This window comes from Halichoerus grypus, chromosome 5, assembly GCF_964656455.1.
Source record: "Halichoerus grypus chromosome 5, mHalGry1.hap1.1, whole genome shotgun sequence".
In the NCBI taxonomy this organism is placed as follows: Eukaryota; Metazoa; Chordata; class Mammalia; order Carnivora; family Phocidae; genus Halichoerus; species Halichoerus grypus.
Genome location: NC_135716.1, coordinates 35,684,268 through 35,707,218, shown reverse-complemented (window position 1 = coordinate 35,707,218; position 22,951 = coordinate 35,684,268). Strand labels below are relative to the sequence as shown.

Genomic DNA, 22,951 nt, shown 5'->3' with positions numbered 1-22,951 from the left:
TGGTAGATGAGACATTACAACTTCCAATCATAAACAAAGGGTAGGCTGACTACTGATGTACCTCCACTTACAAAATTCTTCATATAACACAGTACATTAACTTTCTAATCCAAATGTAATTAAAATGGAAAAGGATATTTAAGTCAAACACAAAATTAAAGAACATCTTACACTCAAGCACCGAGGCTATATAATCTGTATGAATCTTGCTAAAATATAATTTGATTAAAAAATTCACGGTATTGCCTCAGCAATTTAAAAATCTGCTTTTGATGACAACCACTGTCTTTTAAAGATACCATGGCCAACACTTTCAAAAATATCTATGATTAATTTGCGAAATTAGAGTGAACGCATATTCTGACTTTATATATATATAAGGTAAAATGGGATAGGAAGCAGCAAGATGCTATTAGAAGCCCATATTCAACATCTTTCTGTAAATGGTTCATAATCCAGTGCTAAATGATATGTTCTTAAGAAAAGACACTGAAACAATCTATCAATGGATAAATTATGTGACCCTTGAGATCTTAAAAAGACTTTTCTCTCTTTACAGGCACAATTAACCTCTTAGGTTGTGAAAACACTTAAGATATATGGGGACAAGTAATGACTTTCCCCCCCAAACCAGTCAATTTACCAGAGCAGAATATATTAGCAAGTTTCTAACACATGCTTTGATCAAAGGATGATCTACATACCATAAATGCTTTGACTTTGGAGTGTATTCAAATTAAGGAACCATATAAACATGTCATTTGGTTCTGACTGCCCTTCCTGGGGTAGGTTCAACCTGCCTTCTTCATTAACAAGAACTTAACATTCAATCCTGGCTGTGGTCAAATATTTCTAATGAAAGGTTTATAAACTGAAAAGTCTCTCTCTATTCTACTGATATACCATACCACTGGTCCTTTAGTATGATTATAGTCTGAAATTAAGAGTAAAACATCACCTTAGGCAACAATTAGACTAGAAACCACCTAAAACACCAAAACTACTACCTTAATTGGTAGCAAGACCCTAATCTCTGGGTATCCAAGCACTTCCTAGAGCATCAGCTTGGTGTAATAAAGCATAAACTCTAAAATCAGACAGACTTTGAATGCCTCTCTCATCATTAATTTTGAAATATTGGGCAAATTAATCTCTCAGAGCTAATCTATAAAACTAAATGAAAATCTAGTTATATAAATGATCAACATGAAAATCTACTTCAAAAGGCTGCTATGAGGTCTAAATGAGAGTATAAATAGGAAAATCATAGTTCCTGACAGAGCAGGCACTCTATTCAGATATAACACATGAGATCTTGACATTCAAAAATCTGCTCTAGTGGCTCTTGTAATCTCATTTTTAACACTTTGAATTCAGTAATCTAAATCTGTGTAACTATTAAGAGGGGTAAAATAATGTGAGTTAATATATAGAAAGCAGGGGCGCCTGGGTGGCTCAGTTGGTTAAGCGACTGCCTTCGGCTCAGGTCATGATCCTGGAGTCCCGGGATCGAGTCCCACATCAGGCTCCCTGCTCAGCAGGGAGTCTGCTTCTCCCTCTGACCCTCCTCCCTCTCATGCTCTCTCTCATTCTCTCTCTCGCAAATAAAAAAAAAAAAAAAAAATATATATATATATAGAAAGCATTTAGAACAGGGCAAGAAGGGATACCCTTTGGAGGACAGAACAGTCTAATCTGAACTAGCATTCTCTAACCAACTATTTTCTTTCAAGTACTGTCTAAACTAATCAAGTAAATAAGTTATCATAGGAAATATTTGCACTATAATTAACTTTAAAATGACACCTTAACCAGCCAACCCACCAACATCCCAGAAACCCACCTTAGTTCCAGACTCCCCCTCCTCTTATGTGATCTAATTTCCTTATGTTTAAAAAATGCTAACTTATTCCTCCCAACCATAAGTACTTATTCTTTCTCTCTAAACGTACACTTTCAGGGTGGCTGGGTGGCTCAGCCAGTTAAGCATCTGCCTTCAGCTCAGGTCATGATCCCAGGGTCCTGGGATCGAGCCCCGCATCTGGCTCCCTGCTCCTCCCTCTCCCTCTGACTGCTGCTCCCCCTGCTTGTGCTCTCTCTCCAAATAAAAAAATAAAATCTTAAAAAAAAATAAAAAAATAAACAGATACATGTTCTAGAAAAAAACTAAGTAATAACAATAAATGCTCCATATTTAAGGTTTAAAGATTTTTGGTTTTAGGACTGCTTTATACTCATTAAAAAAATTTAGAAAGCTGTCAAGATCATGGAAGTGGTGGATACAAGTTTTCCAAAATTCTCATTTGTGTTTCAAAGCTTAACTTTTACCACTGGTCACAAATACCATTTGTTTTCATTAAAGTGACAAGATCACTTCTTCATTTTCAAGATGTCTGCCAAATACTCAAGCCTGAATAACCATAGCTTGCCTTTCTGTCATTCTTTGAAGTAAAGAGTGTTCTGTGGGGTAAAAAAAGGGAGCAGCTAAGTTCAGCTCACGATTCAATCACAAAAACTTTTCCTGGAGGTTAACTGTTATACTTCTCATTATGCCTCACAGAATATTAAAAAGATTATCTACATAAGGGCTATTAATGATTTTATAGCTTCAAGGACAGTAAGTAAAGCCAGTATCCACCGCCCCAAAAAACTAGATGGGTGGTGGTGAGGAATACATAAATTACTAATACAGTATGGTCCCACTTAGTATTAGGACCAGCAGTTTTTGCATCAGTGCTAATGTCCACACAGTGAAGAATCAATGGTGACTCAGTATTATCATAAAAATAATTGTGACCTCAGGGACCCCCTCTAAAAGGAGTCCATGCATCACTATTGATTTAAAGCAATCTGTGCTAAATACCATCCACCTTTAAATATCCAGCTCTAATTCTATGTTCTCCCTAAAGCTAATTCTCAAAACTATTCAGTTTAGGCCTATGTTTTCTATACCTCTAGTGTTTAGTGAAGAGTTTTTTTTTTTTTTTAAAGATTTTATTTATTTTAAAGACCGAGCAAGCAAGCAAATGAGCGAGCTAGCACAAGCAGGGGTTGGAGCAGAGGGAAAAGGACAAGCAGACTATGCGCTGAGCAGAGCCCAACATGGGGCTCAATCCCACAACTCCTAAGATCATGACCTGAGCTGAAATCAAGAGTTTGATGCTTAACCAACTGAGCCACCCAGGCACCCCAAGAGCTTTTAATTAAAGAAAAAAAGGAAATATCCTAATTTGTCAATAATGGACTAAATAAATTATATTACACATATATACACATAAATTATAGTACACATATGTAACGCTACAAAACATTTTAAAAATGAGGTGTCAATATGGAATAAAGCCTAAGACATACACCAAAGTGCATGTGTGTGCACAAGTTACAGAATACTTTGGGGAGTTTTTTGGTTTTGCTTGTTTCTTAAAGATTTTATTTTTAAGTAATCTCTACACCCAACGTGGGGTTCAAATTTACAACCCTGAAATCAAGAGTCCCATACTCTACTGACTAAGTCAGCCAGGTGCCCTCAGAGTACTTTGTATATAATCCTAACTCATGTGTCTTCTTCAAGGATAGAATTGTTTGCATAGGAACGATAAATTCCCAGAAGGGTAAAAATAGGACTAAGGCTAATACAGATTACCTCTGAGCAGGTAGGACAAAAATCAGAAAATAAATTTTTATTTTATTTTTTTACTTCATATCCTATGCTCTTTAACATCTAAATTATCCAGAGTAAAAAATTTAATTTTATACCTTTAACTTTTCACATACATATCTATTCTTAACCTACTTATAGGCTCTTTACAGAAACAAGTTTTATACATATTAGGCACTTAAATATTAAATCCCCAGGCTGAATTACATATGCATAATTCAAACAGTTTCATTTTAATAGAACAGAAGAAACCTAGAATAATCTTGAGGAAATAAACTTAGTTCAGCAACCTGAAAACTATCAAAAGTTCATCATCTTACCCAACTTCTAGTTAAAACATGATAGAAATTCTTAAGGTTGGTACTGTAAGGTAATGATTATTCTGCAAAAAAGAGAAAAAACAATATTCTGTTTTCTCTAAAGACCTAAGACATTGCTCCAAAATGACAAGTGTTTGGGTGTTATAAGCACATATACAGATGACCCTTGAACAACATGGGTTTGAACTGCATGGGTCCACCTAGAAGTGGGTTTTTTTTTTAATAGTATGGTACTATAAATGTATTTTCTCTTCCTTACGATTTTCTTAACATTGTATTTTCTCTAGTTTAATTTTAAGGATACAGTGTACAACACCTATAACATACAAAATATGTGTTAACAGACTGTTTATGTTACTGGTAAGGCTTCCAGCCAACAGAAGGCTGTTAAGTTTTTGGGGAGTCAATAGTTATACAATTTTCAACTGCACAGGGGGGTGGTCTCCACCCCAACCCCCACGTTGTTCAAGGGTCAACTATATTCAGAAACAGCAGCCAAGGGGAGGCTAGGTACATATATATCCTAATATGCTTGCAAGACCCCTGGATAAGCTGCAGGGTTCTATGTAATGACCCTGAAGGAGGCTAAGGGAGACAAAAATCCAGAGATAAAGTCTTCCTGCGTTTCACTCCAACATTAATTTCAAAACCTCCCTTCCAATTTTATCCCAGGAAAACTTCTCTAATGCACTTCCTATCCCACCACTATTCCTTAGATTTTCTTTAAACTCAAGGTCACTTTTTCTTCCTTTCTTTCTTAAATGAGAATCAATTTATAGACTAAGGGTCCTTAGACTAAAATCTAAAAAATTAACAAATACCCATTAGAAAGTACACATTTATTTCAGCCCTAAAGAACAGTGACTATGCACTTAAATTAAATCACTGGCCTATATGCTGTGATTTGGGCTTGCCAATTAGAATACATGAAGCCAGCTAGCTAGTGAACTATGTCTTTCAAAGCAAAATTACAAGTTACAGAACTGGGATATCTTCCCTTTTCAAAGAGTAATCCATCAGAAAATGACATAATCTATTCAGAAAGTACTTTGGCAAAATACATTCAGTTCATAACCTTTTGACAAAACAAACATACTATGTGCCGTCTATCTTAAAAAAAAAAAACTCAACTGATTAATACTTTTGTATCATACGGCGTTTCTACAAGTCTTCAGTGGTTTAAATTAATGTCCTATCTCGGTATCTTGGTTAAGTAACAGGATAGTATCACGTGTCTCCTAGAGGGCACAATATCACTTCCAGGAAATGGAATTCTTCCCAAAATGCACCATCTGAATTATAAGAACTCACCGGAGAAATCCAAATTGAGGGACAGTCAACAAAATAACAGGCCAGTACTCTGAATTAGGGGTTATAAGTGGTACTATCTGTGAATAAATTCTCTAGGTTATACAGTTTATTTCATCAGTTATTTTACAAAATGCTAATTTTGATAATTATACTGTGGTTATATACGACATGTTAATACTTAGGGAATTGGGTAAAGGATATATGGGAAATACTTCATACTATTTTTCCAATTTTTTTCCCTAAGTTGAAATTATTTCAAAATGAAAAGTTAAAAAATAAGGTAACTGGTTAGAAAGAATTTAACTACCATATGTAAAAATAAAAAGGCTATTTTCCATTTTTGTTATTTAATATTATATAAAAATAAGTTTTAAAGAAAAATCCTTTTTAATAGTGACTATTTCTAGAACATGACAATACCAGTGAGTTTGCTCCTCCACGCTCAGACCATTTTTGTGCTCAATTGTATTTTTCAAATTTCCTTATTTGATTGGTAAAATTTGTATTTAGGAGAGAAACAGCACAAAAACAAGTGCTGATACATTTGTAAACAAAAATATGAGGGGTAGAAAGGAGGCTCCCACTTTTTCTTAGTATTGCACTACTAGTACTAAATTTTATTTCCATTAAGATAAATATGCATGTCATTAGCAAATAGTAAATAGCCGCAGAATACCAAAGCAAAAGAACCCCTAATGAGACATTTATGGACTGCAATTTGAAAATATGCCTAGAGTATGTCTCCTTTGACTTGACCTCACTAAATACGTGAATGGGAAAGATCAAGCTCCCATAACCCATTCCTGTTTTAGATTGTACTGCCATGGCCCTCTCCTATGAAAACAAATGGAGAGGTCAGGATACAGATATTCTACTTTCATACAAATCATGTATGAAAAATGCCAGTGGTTAACAAGAGAAAGGGGGGCAGGAAACTGAGACACAAAGGCTTTCACAAATGAGATTCTCATTATTTTCATTTAAGTACAGAATCCTAAAATGCAGTATAAAATTGAAGCCACTGTTTTTAATGAAATTAAAGTGGTGATTTTATCCAATTATTCCAACAATCCTCACTCCCTCCTAAAAACTCATGCATTTATAGCAAAGTAAACATCATGTCTCAATTTACAACTAAGGTGATATATAGTAAGAGACAAAGTATTATGTTTATGGTATGACCTAACATAAGTCATTAAACCTCTGAGCTTCAGTTTCTTATCTGTGAAAATAAAAAATCTAGGATGGATGCTGCTTCAAACCTAAAATTCAATGAGTCAACTCCCAATTTATTTTATTATTTAGTTACAAAACTTTGTAACATCTCAAAGTCATTTTTAATAACAACCTCAATAGGAAATCAAATTTTACAGCACATTGTGTAAGTTCAAATTTCTAGTCTTGCACAATTCCCTTGTGTAAAGAGTTTTCTCAGAACTTTCACTTTATTCTGCAGAGCCACTGAGCCTTTTATCATTCCTAAATCTAAAATTCTAAAAAGCAAGCAGGCTTTTTGTGGCAACTGGGGCCCACTGACTTGGAAATTAGTCTCTTGCTCCCCCTTGTGGCTGGAATGGCCTCTTTCAACTGCAACTTCATTTAGTTGCTTCCAACCAACCAATTAGAAAAATGCTCCACCAGAAATGCTAATGAATCAGGCCATGTCAAGAATTAATTTGCAGACATTTTGACTTAAACTCATCTTTCTATGCAATGTTGGCCTACAAGAGTAAAATTTTAGGTGTCCTATAAATCAGGTCATATAGTATGAAAAGACAGAGCCGCTTAACTTCAAGGATGGGATCACAGAGGAGTGTAACCAATCACTTAGCTGAATGCATTTTCCATTAATAAATAAATGGCAAATCTTCACCATTTAACTTCTAAAAAATCAACAACTGAATTTGAGAAAACCAAGATATATTAACCCTGGTGTTTAAGGAAATGTTAAAGCCAGCCTAAAATTTCATCCTAAATCCTGTTGAAAGCTAGAGTAGTTGCTCCTTAAATTTTCCCCAAAATGAATCAAAAGATACCTGCGGAAACTTAAAGCTGATAAAAAGCCTGGTGTTCTAAAACATTTTGTATGTATGTCTTTAAAAAAATCACCTCGGTGGGGCGCCTGGGTGGCTCAGTTGTTAAGCGTCTGCCTTCAGCTCAGGTCATGGTCCCAGGGTCCTGGGATTGGCCCCCCGCATCGGGCTTCCTGCTCAGCAGGAAGCCTGCTTCTCCCTCTTCTGCTCCCCCTGCTTGTGTTCCCTCTCTCACTGTCTGTCTCCCTCTGTCAAATAAATAAATAAAATCTTAAAAATAAATAAAAAAACAAAAAAAATAAAAAATAAAAAATCACCTCGGTGAAAAGACTCAAAATAAGTGGGATGAAAAACTGCTAAATTAAATCAGGTTCAGAGAATATCTGCCTTTGGATTCTTAATACTAGGCAAAATAATCTCAGGATAATCAATGTTCTACCTCATATTCAAAATGTAGCTCCTAATGATAAAATGATAAATGGTAGAAGGTACCAAAAAGAATTTATAGAGCACCAACTGATAACTGTTAAAACTGTTCTAACATGCTTGGGGGCTTTCCTCCTTCTCCCCTGACGCAGAACCCTTTTTATAGTTGGCATCAACCCTGACCAGGGCTGACCACCAACCAAGGCCCCATTTCTCAGTATTTCCACCACAAAACACTTTTTGTTTAAAACACCTCATTTTTTATAGTGTTTTTCAATTTGCACATGCACACTGTATTATATTATTATAAACTCCCTAGTGGGACTAGATTTTATCAGTTGCTCTTTAAAAAAAGGTGAAGACCAGCTCTTTCATAGTTAACCAAACACGAAGTCTTTCTGTTGTATTATTTGGGTATGTGCCCACTTCCCTAAGTTGTCAAGATTTTTTAAGAGCAGAGGCTTTTAGTATTTATTATATCTATATATATAATATTTATTTTTATAAATATTATTATATATTTATTTTTCAATAACACAGGGAGCTTATAAAATAAATATACGGAATTTATGCAATTAAAATTCTTACATTTAACCTCAAAATTAATAAATCAAGTCACACTGAAGTGATATCAGAGGTACAAAAAAAGGTAAGCAGTGTATTTGCTTACCTTTAATATCACCATGGGTGTGTGTTAACTCAATAATTCTCAAAACATCCTCAAGGTAGATACTATCACCATTCCCATTTTGAAGATGTGGAAATAGAGTCACAGAGATGGAATAACTTGCCCAAAGTCATAAAATGAGTAAAAATTTCAAACCCCAAGTTTGCATAGCCTGTGCTAGATTCTATCATCCCTTTAAAGGTAGTATACATTTAGAAAAATTACACAAGTTTATTCTTCAAGTCTTATCCCTGTGATCTAATTAAGTCTGATGAAAAGCCCTTCTATCAGATGAAAACCACCAAAGGAGAAACTGGACGGAAAAGTCATTACTCATAGCAAAGAACACGATCACTTTAGGATGTCTATTTCTGAACATCTTCCAAACACAGTAGTAAAGTACTCAAATTATTGAACTGAGAATTTGTTCTAAGTATACTACAGCCTGCCTATATATAATACTGCCCTCAACTGTCAATTTCACAGAATCGCATTTTAAAAGTAATGCATTTGGGGTAGGATTTCACCAAATGTCCCTGGGTTAAATGTGGTCCAAGTATGTCTACGTCCTCCTAAACTCTGGACAATGGTGTTTATTGTATGTTTTAAGAAGCAAAAAAATTACGAGCAGACAATTCATGAGTCTTGGATCAACAAGTAGGTTTTTCTCAGAAAAGCATTTGTAATTAATCAAGATGAGACACACACAACTCAGACTGGGTTCCTTGGTAATACTAATTAAAAACAAACAAACAAACAAACAAAAAACCCTCTTAGATCCCAAAACTTGTTTTCAAGATAGGAATTAACCTCCACTAAAAAATGTTTTTAACTACTCATTAAACAATTCAAGTAAATGAAATCCCAATACAACAAAATTGGGCACTCCTTGAAAATTAAATGCAATAGGGTCTTTCCTACATTTTAAAAAAATGAACAGGCATACAGGTCAACCCACTGAACAAAGTCTTATTTTGGTCTATTTAACTCTACATATTAACATTTGACAGACTGTCCTTACATTCTTAACTTGCCATCCTACCTGTGGCTAACACCACTGTAAGCATATCTTTATTTGGGGGAAAAGAGAAGAACGCTCATACAAATTCTATCAAAAGAAAAGTCACAAAAGTTTAGATGTTGAAACCTTTTAATAATCTATTCGAGTGTAAACAAATGTGCATGTCCGTATCACAGGATCATACTGATACCAAATCAGCTATACATCCATGCTCTGTTGCCTTAAGAGCCACACTGTAGCAATAAAATAAGCCAACAGAAAACAAAAGTGAACTCTGACAAGATACAGGACTCTTCTACAGAGCGCCTGGGTGGCTCAGTTGGTTAAACGTCTGCCTTTAGCTCAGGTCATGATCCCAGGGTCCTGGGAGTGAGCCCCTCATTGGTCCCCCTGTCTACAGCTCCCCCTGCTTGTGCTCTGTCATATAAATAAAATCTTAAAAAAAAAAAAAAGAAAAAGACTATTCTATACCACATTACTACTTATGTCACATTATCTTACCAGAAAATGCACAACTAAATCAATGACAAATGACAACTGGTACTACATTTTTGCAGATAGAAGTTTTTTATTCAGAAAGAACAAACGAAGAATGACCTGTAGCACAGCAATGTGCCTAATACCATGGAAACTGCTGAGATATGGTGGCTAAACACTCCATTCCTCCCAAGCCAAATTAGAATCTGTGCTACTTAAAAAATACTGATATGCTTAATATCAAATTAAATACCACAAACATGAACCGTCCATTCTGTTTTCAAGGAGAATGAAGGAATGGAGCCAATCCTCTGAAGTTGGAAAAAACAAAAACAAGACTAAAGTAAATTCTAAAGCAGAGTAATGAAGCAGAAATGCTCAGGCCATAAAGATGAGAATTAGCAATGGCTTGTATCAGGGACAGTGGTTAAGACCAAACTAGAGCCAAAGGCTCTATGTACGGGATTTTGGCAAAGATCGAACAGAAGGACAGAAGGGAATCAGTGCTTTACAGAAATAATAAGAGCTGTATGCAGCACAGAACTGCCAAAATTAAGTCGATAGAAAGGAGAGATAACTTCGAAAGAAAGATGAACTCTGGCTTTTGGCATATTGAAACTTAGAGCAATTCCAAATCCCCTAAAGAGCACTGTTTATTCTCAATGTAAAACCATCATACTAATCAAACTACAAGAACCAGGATGAAATCACAATAGGGATCTTAGAAATTCTAGGGGGAAAAAAAATTTCTAACACCTATTATAATTTCAATGGACAAGTTTTTTTAATATGGCTGACATCAGAACATCTATAATTTTAACTTTTTAAAAGAAAATTTCTCATATGCATATACATTCTTCACTATGAATGCGCCAAAGATCACTTACTTTGGGATCAAAAATGTATAGTCAAATTAATCTCAATGGCCCAGTAACATTTAACTCAGTATTATAAGGGCAAAACTATTTCAGATACGGGACTCCCTTTATATGCTAGAACCACTTACCAGGTATGAAAAGATACTGTATTTATGGGGGGAAAAAACCCCCAAGTCTTTCATAGGTTAAAGCCCCAGGTATAAAAACAAGATTAATGTATAAACAATGGTTAACTATATATCCATTATATGGGCACTGAGAATCTATTCTGATACTAGTAGAAGAAAATGAGTCCAAAGAACCAGATCAAATCTTCAAAAAATTTGTAAAATTATAAAAGCTGATTTTCCTTATAAAAACAACTATTTTTTGCATGTCTACCAATCTACCTTCTAAGAGGCAAAATTTGGTGTCACTTTCCCGGGCCTTAAGTTTTTCCATGGCCTTTGAAGTCCCCCACTCCTTAGTTTATAACATTATGCTAGGTATGTATAATAGTATAGTATAATCTAGCCAGTACCCATCTCTCCTAGTCTCATCTCTTGCAAAATTATTGAAAAAGCCTTTTAAAGGAAGCAATGTTGCCCCCACCTAACGTTCTAATAGAATGATCTAGAATGCAACAACTCTTCTACAAAACCTTAACTGCTGGATTAACCAAATTTCACTTAATTGATAACCTGGATTATACTATATTCTTCACTTCTAGGTAAGCAAACCCGACAATGCCCAGGACTTAGGCTAAATGCTTGAGGATAGACTTTTCAGCTACTCTCTGGACTCCCCCTCAGCTTCTATCAGCAGTTATTGACATCTGTTAAGATATCTGACCAATAGTCTGATATTTGTTTCCAAAACCATGCCACTATACTGGCTATAATTACTTAAAATGTTCTGTTATTTTTTTTTTTTTTTTAAGATTTTATTTATTTATTTGACAGAGAGAGACACAGTGAGAGACGGAACACAGCAGGGGGAGTGGCAGAGGGAGAAGCAGGCTCCCCGCGGAGCAGGGAGCCCGACGCGGGGCTCGATCCCAGGACCCTGGGACCATGACCTGAGCCGAAGGCAGACGCTTAACGACTGAGCCACCCAGGCGCCCCAAAATGTTCTGTTATTTAAATGTTAGGATATACAAGTGTGAAAAGATATGTTACTATGAAAACTAAATGGAGTGCTTTGGAAGAGCACTTTTTTGGGGGGGGGGGGTGAGGAAACAACTAGTTTTTAAAGGGAGTTACATACAGACAAATAGCATGGGTTTGACAACTAAAAGATTAGAAAAAATTACACATTTCTAGAGGGATTCTGAACTGATTGCTTACCAAACATTTAAATTCTCACTCTACTATGCAGACTCAAACTGTATTTTATAAAGGATACATCATTGATAGGGGTAGTTAGCGAATTATTTGAAAAGGCCTTCGCCTCACATTAAAAATGGACAAATGAACATATACATCTGTATTTTAATTTAAAACAAATGTTTAAAACAAGTATGATCATATAAACTACTTTTCAATTAACCAATTAGGATGCTTCTATTGTACCACTATTGAGGTGTTACCACTAGGATTTCTTTACTAGTAAAGCTGAGTGTTCTTAAAAGAACAAATGAAAAGCAAAATTACTCTTGGGGAGCTATTATAACTCAAAGGGAGCTTATTTTCCACCTTTCTAATTCAAAATGCCTCTGTGGGGGCCACATACAATTTCTTCCTTTTTCTTGGGTAGATTAAGAGTTGAATCATTTTAAGTGTGCCTGTACTTCCTATTCTTGAGATTTTAACTCAGGTTTTTCACTCTAATTCCAATTTCGAATCCTTTAAACTTTTCCTCTTAGTTCACTTTTAACACACTAATCATCATCATCATCTTCACAGCTCATCACTAAAACTAAGCATCTCCATCTTTTACTAGAACAGGTAGAAAGGCATTCTTAGTGAAGTACTGCTATACTGAAAAAGGATAGGTAGCCTGTTGCTCTTAAGTTGTTGGTTATTCTTCCCCTTTCCACCAAAGAGCAATCACCTGCCTTTCTATTTTCATTCCTTTATTTCCTTTCATTTTCACATCACACACCTCAGACTTTCCAACTGTATAAACTACCTTACCAGGTGCAATACTGCTTATCATGACAACTCTCCAAAAATAATGAATTTTATTATCAAGAAGAGTCTGTCCAATGTATTCCTCCCTGGAAGAGACTGTAGGTGTATCTACTATGCAACAGAAGGTCTTTGTATTTTCAAACATACCAAAAGCCATTTGAAAAAAAACATGTAAATATATTAAGTAATAAAGATGAGTATGACACTGCAGAATTCTTTTGAGAAGCCCTTATTCCAATAAATAAGCTGCCTAGTGGCTGTCAGCTTACAATTCCAAATAGTGGTTTTAAAGCCCAAGGCACACAATATATTCAGACCAGCAAAGCCCCAAAAGCTACCTGGTTTCCTAGCTTGTTCCTGCTTAATGGCAGTTCTGTAGTCTACAGATAAAAACCAGTGCCCAGCACCCACACCTTAAAACTGCCTGGGGCAAATAAAAATGAAGAGCATAATAAAATGGAACTCAAGTTAACTGAGTAACTATTGCTATTACTCAACTACTGTTGCCAACTGTTACAGATGCCAGATTCAAGATTTTACTGCTTCACCTCCTATAAGCTGTTTTTTGCCTTATACCAGTGGCTTTCAGATTTTTTAATGAAACTCTGGAAAATTTACTAGTCAAAATGGACCCTCTGCCCCACAAAAATACAGTTTTTAAGGCTTCCTGGATCTTTTAAATCCCATTCCTGGACTCTAGAGTTAAGAGCCTCCTGATTTTCATTCTCTGTAACAATCCTATGGGGTAGACATTACTGTCATTTAATTGAACTCAGTTTTCTCAGAGGAACTGATTGATTTCCTTAGGCCTTGTAACTATTAGATGGTAAAAAGTTGGTCCGACTCAAAATGTGGTATTCTTTTTACACCACTACATTCTTCTTAGAACTGCAATTAGGTTTTCTAGTATGTATTTTGTCATTTCATGTTCAAGACAAAACTATCCAGTTTTTGGCTGCTTCCTGTGGATTTATGCAGAGGAGGTAGTAGAGATCACTAGTGTTGAGTCCTTACCCTACTACCAAAAGAGCTTTTGTCTAAGATCTGGCAGGAAAGGCAGATTGCATTAGTTCACATACTGCAAACTTCAAACTAACAACACAAGGAAGAACCCCAAGTTCTCTTGCGAAAAGAGAAGTCCATGTTGTGAAGAACATGCCTGTGACCATCTTCCACAATAATGCTCTATAACTCTTACACAAACTAACAAGACTACCTTTTCTCTGTTTAATAAATGATATTAATTAAACACTTGATAAACGCTTATACCAGAATGGCAGTGACCATTTAATAAAAGACTGAAGAGCTCTTCAGAAAAACTTAGCTCCTTTTTATGGGAAGAGGTCTTGGCCAGTATGATGCAGGTGCTCAATAGAACAATGAAGTCTGTTTCATTACTGATGCAACTGATCAGTAACATTAATTCTGAAAAGGGATTACCTGCTTATTTTTCTCAAACGGGGGGGAGGGGAGTCAAAGTTCAGAAAAAAACTAGAATAAAAATTGTGATTATATATATTTTTTTTACCATGTAAGACCTTACAATATAATTAAGGGAAACTTTCCCTGATCATCAAATACATCAGAAAGTTTTTTCTCTAGGAGAAATGTCAGTTCTGCTCTATTTTATTCTTCGATTTTACTCAAAGAGGGAAAAGGAATTTTATGCAAGATGTTTCCACAGCCAACATGACCTGTTTGAAAAAAGATGATGGGTCTACTTGAAAAAGAACCACAGTATCTGTAAATACCGAATTTTCCCAAGATGAAACAGAAAAGGTCTTGGAAAATTAGCAGTGCTGCTGACCTAGTTCTATTATCCTCTTTTCTGAAAAAGCCTTTTTGTTCATTTACTCAGCAAATACCTGAGTAGATACTATATGTTAGGAAGCATGAACTATGCAAAGATCACTAACAGAGCAGAGCTAAAAGATCTGCTTTTAGGTCACTAAAAGACCAAGGCTGGAAGCAAAAATTTGTTTAGCTCTGGTATGGTAAAGCAATTAAACTTTCATTTATCTATACTCTCAAGATGGAAATTTCATTTAGACTTAGTGAGAGGCCAGTACTCTTCTGAAGAACATGGATAGTCACCAATATCAAATCCCCTTAATAAAGATCAAAGATCAATCAAAGAAGCTAGAGATTAATCTAGTTATTACCATCCACTGATCCTATGCAGTATTTTTTTTTTTGATAAGGAAACCAAAGGGAAGCAAAGTTAAAACTGCTACAGTCTTTTCCTAGAAAAATCCTCGCAATGACAGGAGCTTTTATACTTTGTGTAGGAAAAACATGCAAATACCTACCTGGAATAGCAAAGAAGCTTGTTAGTAAAGAGTAAATGTTACTACATCCCCTTTTATTCCTAAGATTGGCTTTTGTCTTAAGTTATAACTCAACAAATTCTTTGAAACCAAAATAAAAATTATCAAGTGTAATTGGAGGAAAAACACCAGCGCGAAAATTCAGTAACATCTACACAGGTATTAGTCCGCATAGAAAGCAAGGGAGGAAAAAACCCAACACGTTTTATTATTATAGAAAGACGTATTTTTGAATTTTAAATATTACTACCTTAGCAAATCACAAGATAAACATGTTATTTAGCCTTAATAAAAACAAAGAATTCCTTTCCCACCTTAGAAATAAATGACGCCTCTTAATGTAAAGATTTAAAAGAAAAAAACCACAAAACCCAAAAACCCCACCCGAGACAGACACTACATGTAGAGAAGACTTTGTGAACCCCTGTTAAGATAAAAAATACTGTTCTTTGAAATACAGCCTAAAGAAAATATCATTTGAGAATAATTTAGGACTTAAAGCTATCCCATTAGTAATTAAAAACTTTTGTGAAGGAATCTTAATACCAACACAACTTTAACAAAAGCCCTAAACCTAAAACCACAGAAATAATCCTATGTTGCTCATTAGAGTACCCCTTCCATGAACAAGTTTCAAATAAGTGTGCACCTGGATTTCTATTCGGAGTCCCAGAACCAGTAACCTGTCCAGAGAAATTGGGATACTCTATACATAAGTGCCCCGCCATACTGAGTGAGACCCAAGTCCAATAGGTAATCATTTAGTAAAATCACTCCTGGTTCATTAAAAAGGAAAAGTACTGATGTACATGTTATATACTAAATGACTGGATCTCCTACCAATTTATCCTAAGATTTAAACTTTTCTCAATGAGAAAGCTATCATTTTTAAGAAGGTTGATTAAAATTAGCTAAAATGCAATGTTCAATTCTTTTAAGCTTTTTAGAGAAGCAGTGCTTCAATGACAGTATGTACTAAATTCTTAAAATACTTCTTGATTGAACCTAGAAAAATCAAGTTTGAGTTATTCATAATCTTTTATTGTGGTTGTCAGTGTTCAAAGCTGACTTCTAATACTTAAATGCAGGAAGAGGCAAAAAGCAACTCTGAAGCCACAGTTTTTTGTATAGCTGATTCATTACATTTTAGTGGCTAAACCAGGTAAGGATATTATGTCTACAATGAGTCTCCTACTACATCTCTCTTACATAAAACAAGATACGTAAAATTCCTGTATCCGCAGATGTACAGTTAAGAAAATGAGCTCTATAACTACTATAAATACCTTAACCATAACTGAAATGATAATAGTTTATTTTTTCAATTAGCACAAAATACACTACTAGTCTTTTTTAGTCTACCTGAACTGATAATCAGTACTGCATTTATTTTATACCAATTTACCCACAACTGTTTTAATACCTTTTAGTAATGACACCCTGAAGACTTCAAAATTTAGAACATTCAATTTTTTAAAGGAAAAGAAAAACCAAAGAAAGAAAAAGTTGAAAGTAACACTTGACATTCATTATAGGAGCCCTATATTATAATGAAGCTAGTCTGAATGATTCTCACCAGTACATCATTGCAGATATCTCTTAGCTCGGTCTCAATTTTCTCTCTGTATTCTCGAGCCATCTGCTGTTTTTTCTCAGCACCTTCCGTCTTTTGCTCAATACTTGAGACGACCCTCCAAGATGACCTACGGGCTCCTACAACATTTTTATAAGCAACTGAGAGAAGATTCCTCTCCTCATTGGATAATTCAGCTCCTTGCTCAGTTACAGACTTCATGCAGGCTGCCATGTCATCATATCGCTCAGCCTGCTCGGCCAGTTTGGCCTTCTGCACCAGCTCATTTTTATCCATGACTGGATGTTCTGCAGGGAAAAAAAGTAGCATTTAGATTTTTCCATCGAACAGACTCAAAATTATACCTTTTGTAAATAAGTTATATTAACATTTCAAACTTTAATGCCTATGGAAGAATCTTCATGTGAGGAATTTAATGCAGCCTCACAAAAGGATGACCAGAATAGGAAAAAAAAAGGGAGAGGGCATACTCCGCATTCAGGGGACAAATTTAAAGCCATAAATATAAAGTAAATGAGAAGCAAAACTAAAATTGCATTATACCATCTTTGTTCAGAAGATCCTAATTTCACATAAAGCCAAAGCACATCTGGTAAAGAGGCTACCTTAAAATCCAACCCTTACCTTACTTGGCCCAAATCTCAATTCCAATTTCCAGTACCATAAGTAATCCAAAATTAAGCAGTTGTGTTTGTTTTTTTAGTGAAAGCACTGTCAACAAACAACATTACAACCTCTACCGTACTTCCACAGAATCATGATTCAGGTCAGTTTAATGTAACTCATGTCTTTTTACTTTAATAATACCTACTATTCTTGTCAGAAATGTGTAAGTCTAAATTTTATTGGTATTACCCCCACCCCAATTGCCAGCTGATCACAGCATGACAATTTTCTGGGAGAATAGGCCAAATTGCTTGATTTAAGGCATTCTGAATATAAAACAAGCACCAACAATCGCTAACAGATCCTAAAGCCTCATTACCTGTACCTTGTTTTATGCATACATGCTTAAAAAATACACATCCATGAGTCCTACAACTTACCATCATACATGAGCACTAAAATGTGTATGTTAAGTGCTTCTAGTGTGGTCAGTGTTTTCTATGTCATTGCTCCAGTTTAAATATAAAATTACAGTGTTTCTAGTAGTCAAAACTTAATTGTCACTCAAGCTGCCTTTACCCTAACTTCTCACTTAATTCTTTCATTTTAAAGCTCCCTAGACCTTTTAATTTACCCGTTACACTTTTCCTTAAAGATATCCTTTTGAAAGGTGCTAAAACAGCACAGAAAGATACTAAGCCATACACTGATCCCACAGAATAAGTGATTTTAAAGATAAATATACAGCCTGAAGTGCACTATTAAAAGGTGAACAGAAGAGCCACAGTCACTATAGGAACTGACTCCCCAGTATCACATCCTTTACCTTCCCAGGGAAATCCCATAATACCTTTTTTAAAAGCCAAATCGAACAGGGTAAAGAACTAATCAGCTAGCTTATTTGTGAGGTATACCGTGCCAATGCAAAACTATTTAAAATTTATGATCTCATACCCCCCCCACACACACCCCTGAAATTACTAATTTTTCCCTTAGGAACTCAAAACGCTCTCAGGTTAATGCTGCTTCTAACGAAAAATTATCAAAAACCAGTACAGGGGCGCCTGGGTGGCTCAGTCCTTAAGCGTCTGCCTTCGGCTCAGGTCATGATCCCAGGGTCCTGGGATCGAGCCCCGCATCGGGCTCCCCGCTCAGCGGGAAGCCTGCTTCTCCCTCTCCCACTCCCCCTGCTTGTGTTCCCTCTCTGGCTGTCTTTCTCTCTAGCAAATAAATAAAATCTTAAAAAAAAAAAAAAAAAAAACAGTACAAAGGTTTCTCTCCCCAACCCCTCGGGTACAAGGGAAGTGCATTTCTCACAGAGTAGTACTCCAAAGCCTCGCCTCTGTATTGCGGAGAGGACTCGCCGCACCCATTTTAACCCTTAACCAACCTAAGACGTCGACTGAGGTGAAACGAACACGGACAGACCTTGACTCTGAAGTGCAAATCCTTCCGTGCGCGCTATCCGCAACCACCCCTCCTTGGCTCCGCCCAAGTCCCCGATTCTCCCTCTTTGTCATGGCGGATCTGTGTCAAGGAGCCCAACCTACTGCTGAGTGCTAATTCCCCCCACCAGAGCGAGAGGGAGAGGGAGGAGCAGCGCGCCCCCGCCCGAGCCGGGGGAAGGGGGGGGAGCCGCCCGCCCGCCCCGGGGGCAGAGACGCCAGCGCCTCCCGCAGAAGCGGAACCAAGACCGGCCGGGCGGCGGACACACCCCACTCTCCCACCCGTCTCCTCCGCCACCGGACACCGCTGGTGCTCATTTAGTCTATAAGGACCCGACAGCTGCAGCAGGTGGGGGAGGGGGCAAGAGCCACACCCAGGCGAGCTGGGCCACCGCCGGCTGTTACGCTCAGCCTCACCCGCCCCGAGAGGGGAACAGCGTCTAAAAAGCCAGCACGGGGACCCTCCCGTTCAAGCCCACCGGGCAGGCGAGCCAGACGCCGGCCCACCGCCTTCCCCATTCTCTTCTCTATCGCCACCTGGGCTCAGAGCCCCCCATTCACCCTGAGGGGGAACAAAAAAAAAAAAAACAAAAACCCCCACCGCAGCCCCATCCCCCACCCCACTGAAGAACCCAGGAAATTCGGCCCCAGGTCCCAGGCCAGCCCCACCCCAGAGCCGGCTCCCCCTCGTGCCCGAAACGAGGCCTCGCCCTAGAGTACCTGGCGGGCGCCTCCGGGCCGGCCTCGGCTCGCGGCCCGGTCCCCAGGCCCAGCCCCGCTGCCGCGCCGCCGCCCGGGTGGGGGAGGGCTGGGTGCCGTCGCCGCAGCGCTGGGCGCGGAGGCTGCGCGGAGGAGCGGGCGGGAGAGGCAGGGGGAGGGGAGGGGAGGGCGGCGAGGGGAGGGGAGGGGAGGGCGGCGAGGGGAGGGGGCGGCCTCACCTGCGCCACTGCAATGCCCGCAGCCGCCGAGTCATTATCTCGGGCGGGAGCGGGGCGGCGACGAGGAGGGGGCGCGGGTGGGAACGGATCGCGCCCAGAGGAGCCTCGGCCACCCCCGGCAGCCGGCGACCGGGCGGCTCCCCGGGGATCTCGCGTGTGGGCGCCCTTTCCACCCCGGGGACGGGGTCCGGGAACGGGCGCTTATCGGGGCCGAGGCGTCGATCCGGAAGCAAGTAGCCCGAGGCGGCCGCGAGCCGCCCGCCCGAACCAGGCGGAAAAGAAGCCGCCGCCCGTCTCCGCCAGAGGAGACTCCGCCTCAGCCCAGCGCCGCTACCGCCGGGCGAGCGGGGCTGAGGCGCTGTGGAGCGGGGACGGCCCCCACGCTTTCGGAAGCTTGGTCTGGGAAAGGAAGGAGTGAGACTAGGCGGCGGCGGCCGGGTCCCTTACCTGTGTCCGGAGTGGGTGGCGGCGGACGGACGGGGGCTCAGCAGTCTCTGGGCGGCAGCGGCGAGGCTGAGACTCTGTCCGTGGATCTCGCTGCTCACAGGCTACAGCGGCTCCGCAGACACGGGGTTTCCTCCAATCACCAGCCCCGACAGCAGGGGCACCACACGCACGATGACGTCAAACGCTGCTATGGCAACCGTTGATTGGTGCCCACAGCTCTGGGGGCCCAGTGCAACCGCCGCTCCCTAGCGCGCGCGTCCTGCCCGCCCGCGCTAGAGGGCGAGCGGAGGAGCGTACACTTCTCCCGCTACCAACGCTCCTCCCCACCCCGCTCAGCTTCCAACTTCTCTGCTCTTGGGAGAGTGAGCCTGGGCAGGAAGCTCCTTCCTTTTTCCTTCCCACCACTGCCTGCCTACCTCGCCTTCTCGAATCCCCCGCAACCTCCACAGACTCACTCTTCCTCTAAACCAGCAAGGAAATTCCTCCCCACCCCCACCTTAGCTTTCCGTGCGGCCCTTCTGCGCCTGCGCCAGTCACTCCCTCTAGAAGGGGCTCCGGTTCAGCAACATCCGGGACCTTTCACATCCCCCCCAACCCCTCCCCGCGCCCAGGCCCGCCCCGCCCTCCGTGCTTCGCGGTGGTAACTGCCTCCTGGGTCGTCCCGGGGCTGGATTACGCGAGTGGCTCCGCCGCTCTGGCATTGTGATCAGGATTTGGGGGTGGCAGGGGAGGGCGCGGTCAGACGATCGGGAGAGGCGGTGCGGCGCGCTACCCCCCAGCCCGCCGCACCCGATCGCCAGGCGGGGCCAACCTTAGCGCGCGGCCCCTCCCTTCCTCCCTTCCGCCGCGACTTTTACCTGCTGGCTCGCGGAAAGCGGCCTTAGACCTTTTAAGGCTCGGAATAGAGAGAGGAATCCGGCCCCGGAGTATGGGCTGAGTGACGGGAAAGTTTTCCAATAGGGGACTCGGGATCTGTGCGCAGTGACAGCTGCGAGGGGACAATGGGGGCGCGAAGTGGGGGTGAGGTGGGTCGGGTGGGGCGGAGCTGGTGGGAGGTGAGGCGGCCTCTTTCAGAAAGCCTACAGCTCCGGCGGGGAAACGGCAACCTTCTTAGATGGAGGGTTCGGGTGATCGTGGAGGCCTTAGCATGAAGAGAGACAAAGAATAGAGGTTGGCCCGTACCGACTCGTTCCTCGTAGATTAGATTTTTCTATCCAAATAAAGCGTCCACTGGAAGACTTCATGTTGCAGTGATTTAAAACATAAAGATCACTACCTGCTTTCTCCTGAAGCAAGGTTTGAGGGACGTGGTAGTTCCCAGGGCCCCCGTTGACCCAGCTGGCAGTGGAGCAAGGACCTGGAGCCAGGAAGAGGGGGAAAGAGAAGAGCGGAAATTGCAGGTGCCATACAAACGGGCCAGCCTAAAACGGTAGAGCCTCCACCCAGTCAACTTAAGGAAGTTCAAAGAGATACATGAACAGTGTAAAATGCCTCTGCCTCTTCTCCCTTTAAATGTTAGAGCTAAGAAAAGATTAGTGCTAGGATGACCTGCAAAACCAGCTGCAAAAGTCATCTAGAGTTTATAGTTAGCAATGAGAACTTAGAACTCTTCCTACTACCCCTTTGCAAACTCCATTTTGGCCTTATTGAGTTTTCCAACATATCCTTTTTTAAAATCATTTTCCCTTCATCTTGATAAGTATACTCTTTAATGCCCATTCCCTATTCCCCCATCTCCCCACCTACGTCCCCTATGGTAACCATCAGTTTGTTGTTCTTTGTAGTCAAGAGTATGTTTCTTGGTTTGTCTCTTCCCCCCCCAACATACCTTTATTGAGCACCTACTAGGGGGCCTGCCTTAAGGCACAGCTGACAAAGGAGCCTTACAAAAGAGTTCAGCCTCAAGATGTGCAGAGGATTGAATTTATCAGTAGCAGACACATAAAGTCTGTCCTCACTCTTCCAACACCTTGTCTGTTCTGAATGTTGGATACAGTGTTTCTGCCACAAACCGGTCTACAAATTACATTTTGCCTGAGGTTCCAGCTGGCATTTAGATAGTAAAGTATAAACCAGGAAGAGAGTTTTCCAGTGACCAGTTCAGTTTCAGGGTATTTTATTTTTTCCCAGCCTTCCGTATCAGAACAGATTCGTACTAAACTTGATGAACAAATTGATCGGGGTTTTATTTCTGAGATATTAAAGTCATCGTTCTTTTGACTCCCAAGTAAAGTCTTTTAGAGAGTGACTCATTTAAAATATTAATATTTCAGCCCCCCCCCTTTTAAGTTGTCTTTGGTTTTGTGCTAGGCATGGCACCAGAAATTTGACAGAAGATACTAAGTTAGGGGTACCTGCTGGCTCAGTCGGAAGAGCATGCAACTCTTGATCTCAGGGTCATGAGTTTGAGCTCCACATGGGGTGTAACAATTACTTAAATAAATAAAACTAAAAAAATATATTAAGTTAAATCTTATTAAAATGGAAATTGATGTTTCTTTAATCTCAACTATGTGTCTAGATAGAATAATCCCTTTTGTTTTAGAGGAAGTTTAGGGATTTCTCTGCATCAATAAATTGTGGATTTACTTTAGGAAACAGCTAAATTAGGTGTTTACCTCATGTTTTAAATAGCAAGGCATGTGTGTATGAAACAACAGGAATTATTAGGTTTACAAACTCAAATCAAGGA

General features: G+C 39.7%; 1 protein-coding gene across 1 annotated transcript in view; it reads right to left on the bottom strand.

Annotated features, from left to right (window-relative positions):
- YWHAZ (tyrosine 3-monooxygenase/tryptophan 5-monooxygenase activation protein zeta) overlaps positions 1–20,641 on the bottom strand; it is a 31,687-nt gene extending 11,046 nt beyond the window's left edge. The window contains exons 1-2 of the mRNA XM_036072723.2: positions 20,260–20,641; positions 16,806–17,110 (exon numbers count right to left, since the gene is read on the bottom strand). Coding sequence (XP_035928616.1) covers positions 16,806–17,099 — 294 coding nt within the window. The 5' untranslated portion in view covers positions 17,100–17,110; positions 20,260–20,641. The remainder of the gene's footprint in view (positions 1–16,805; positions 17,111–20,259) is intronic.
- Positions 20,642–22,951: the final 2,310 nt, after the last annotated feature.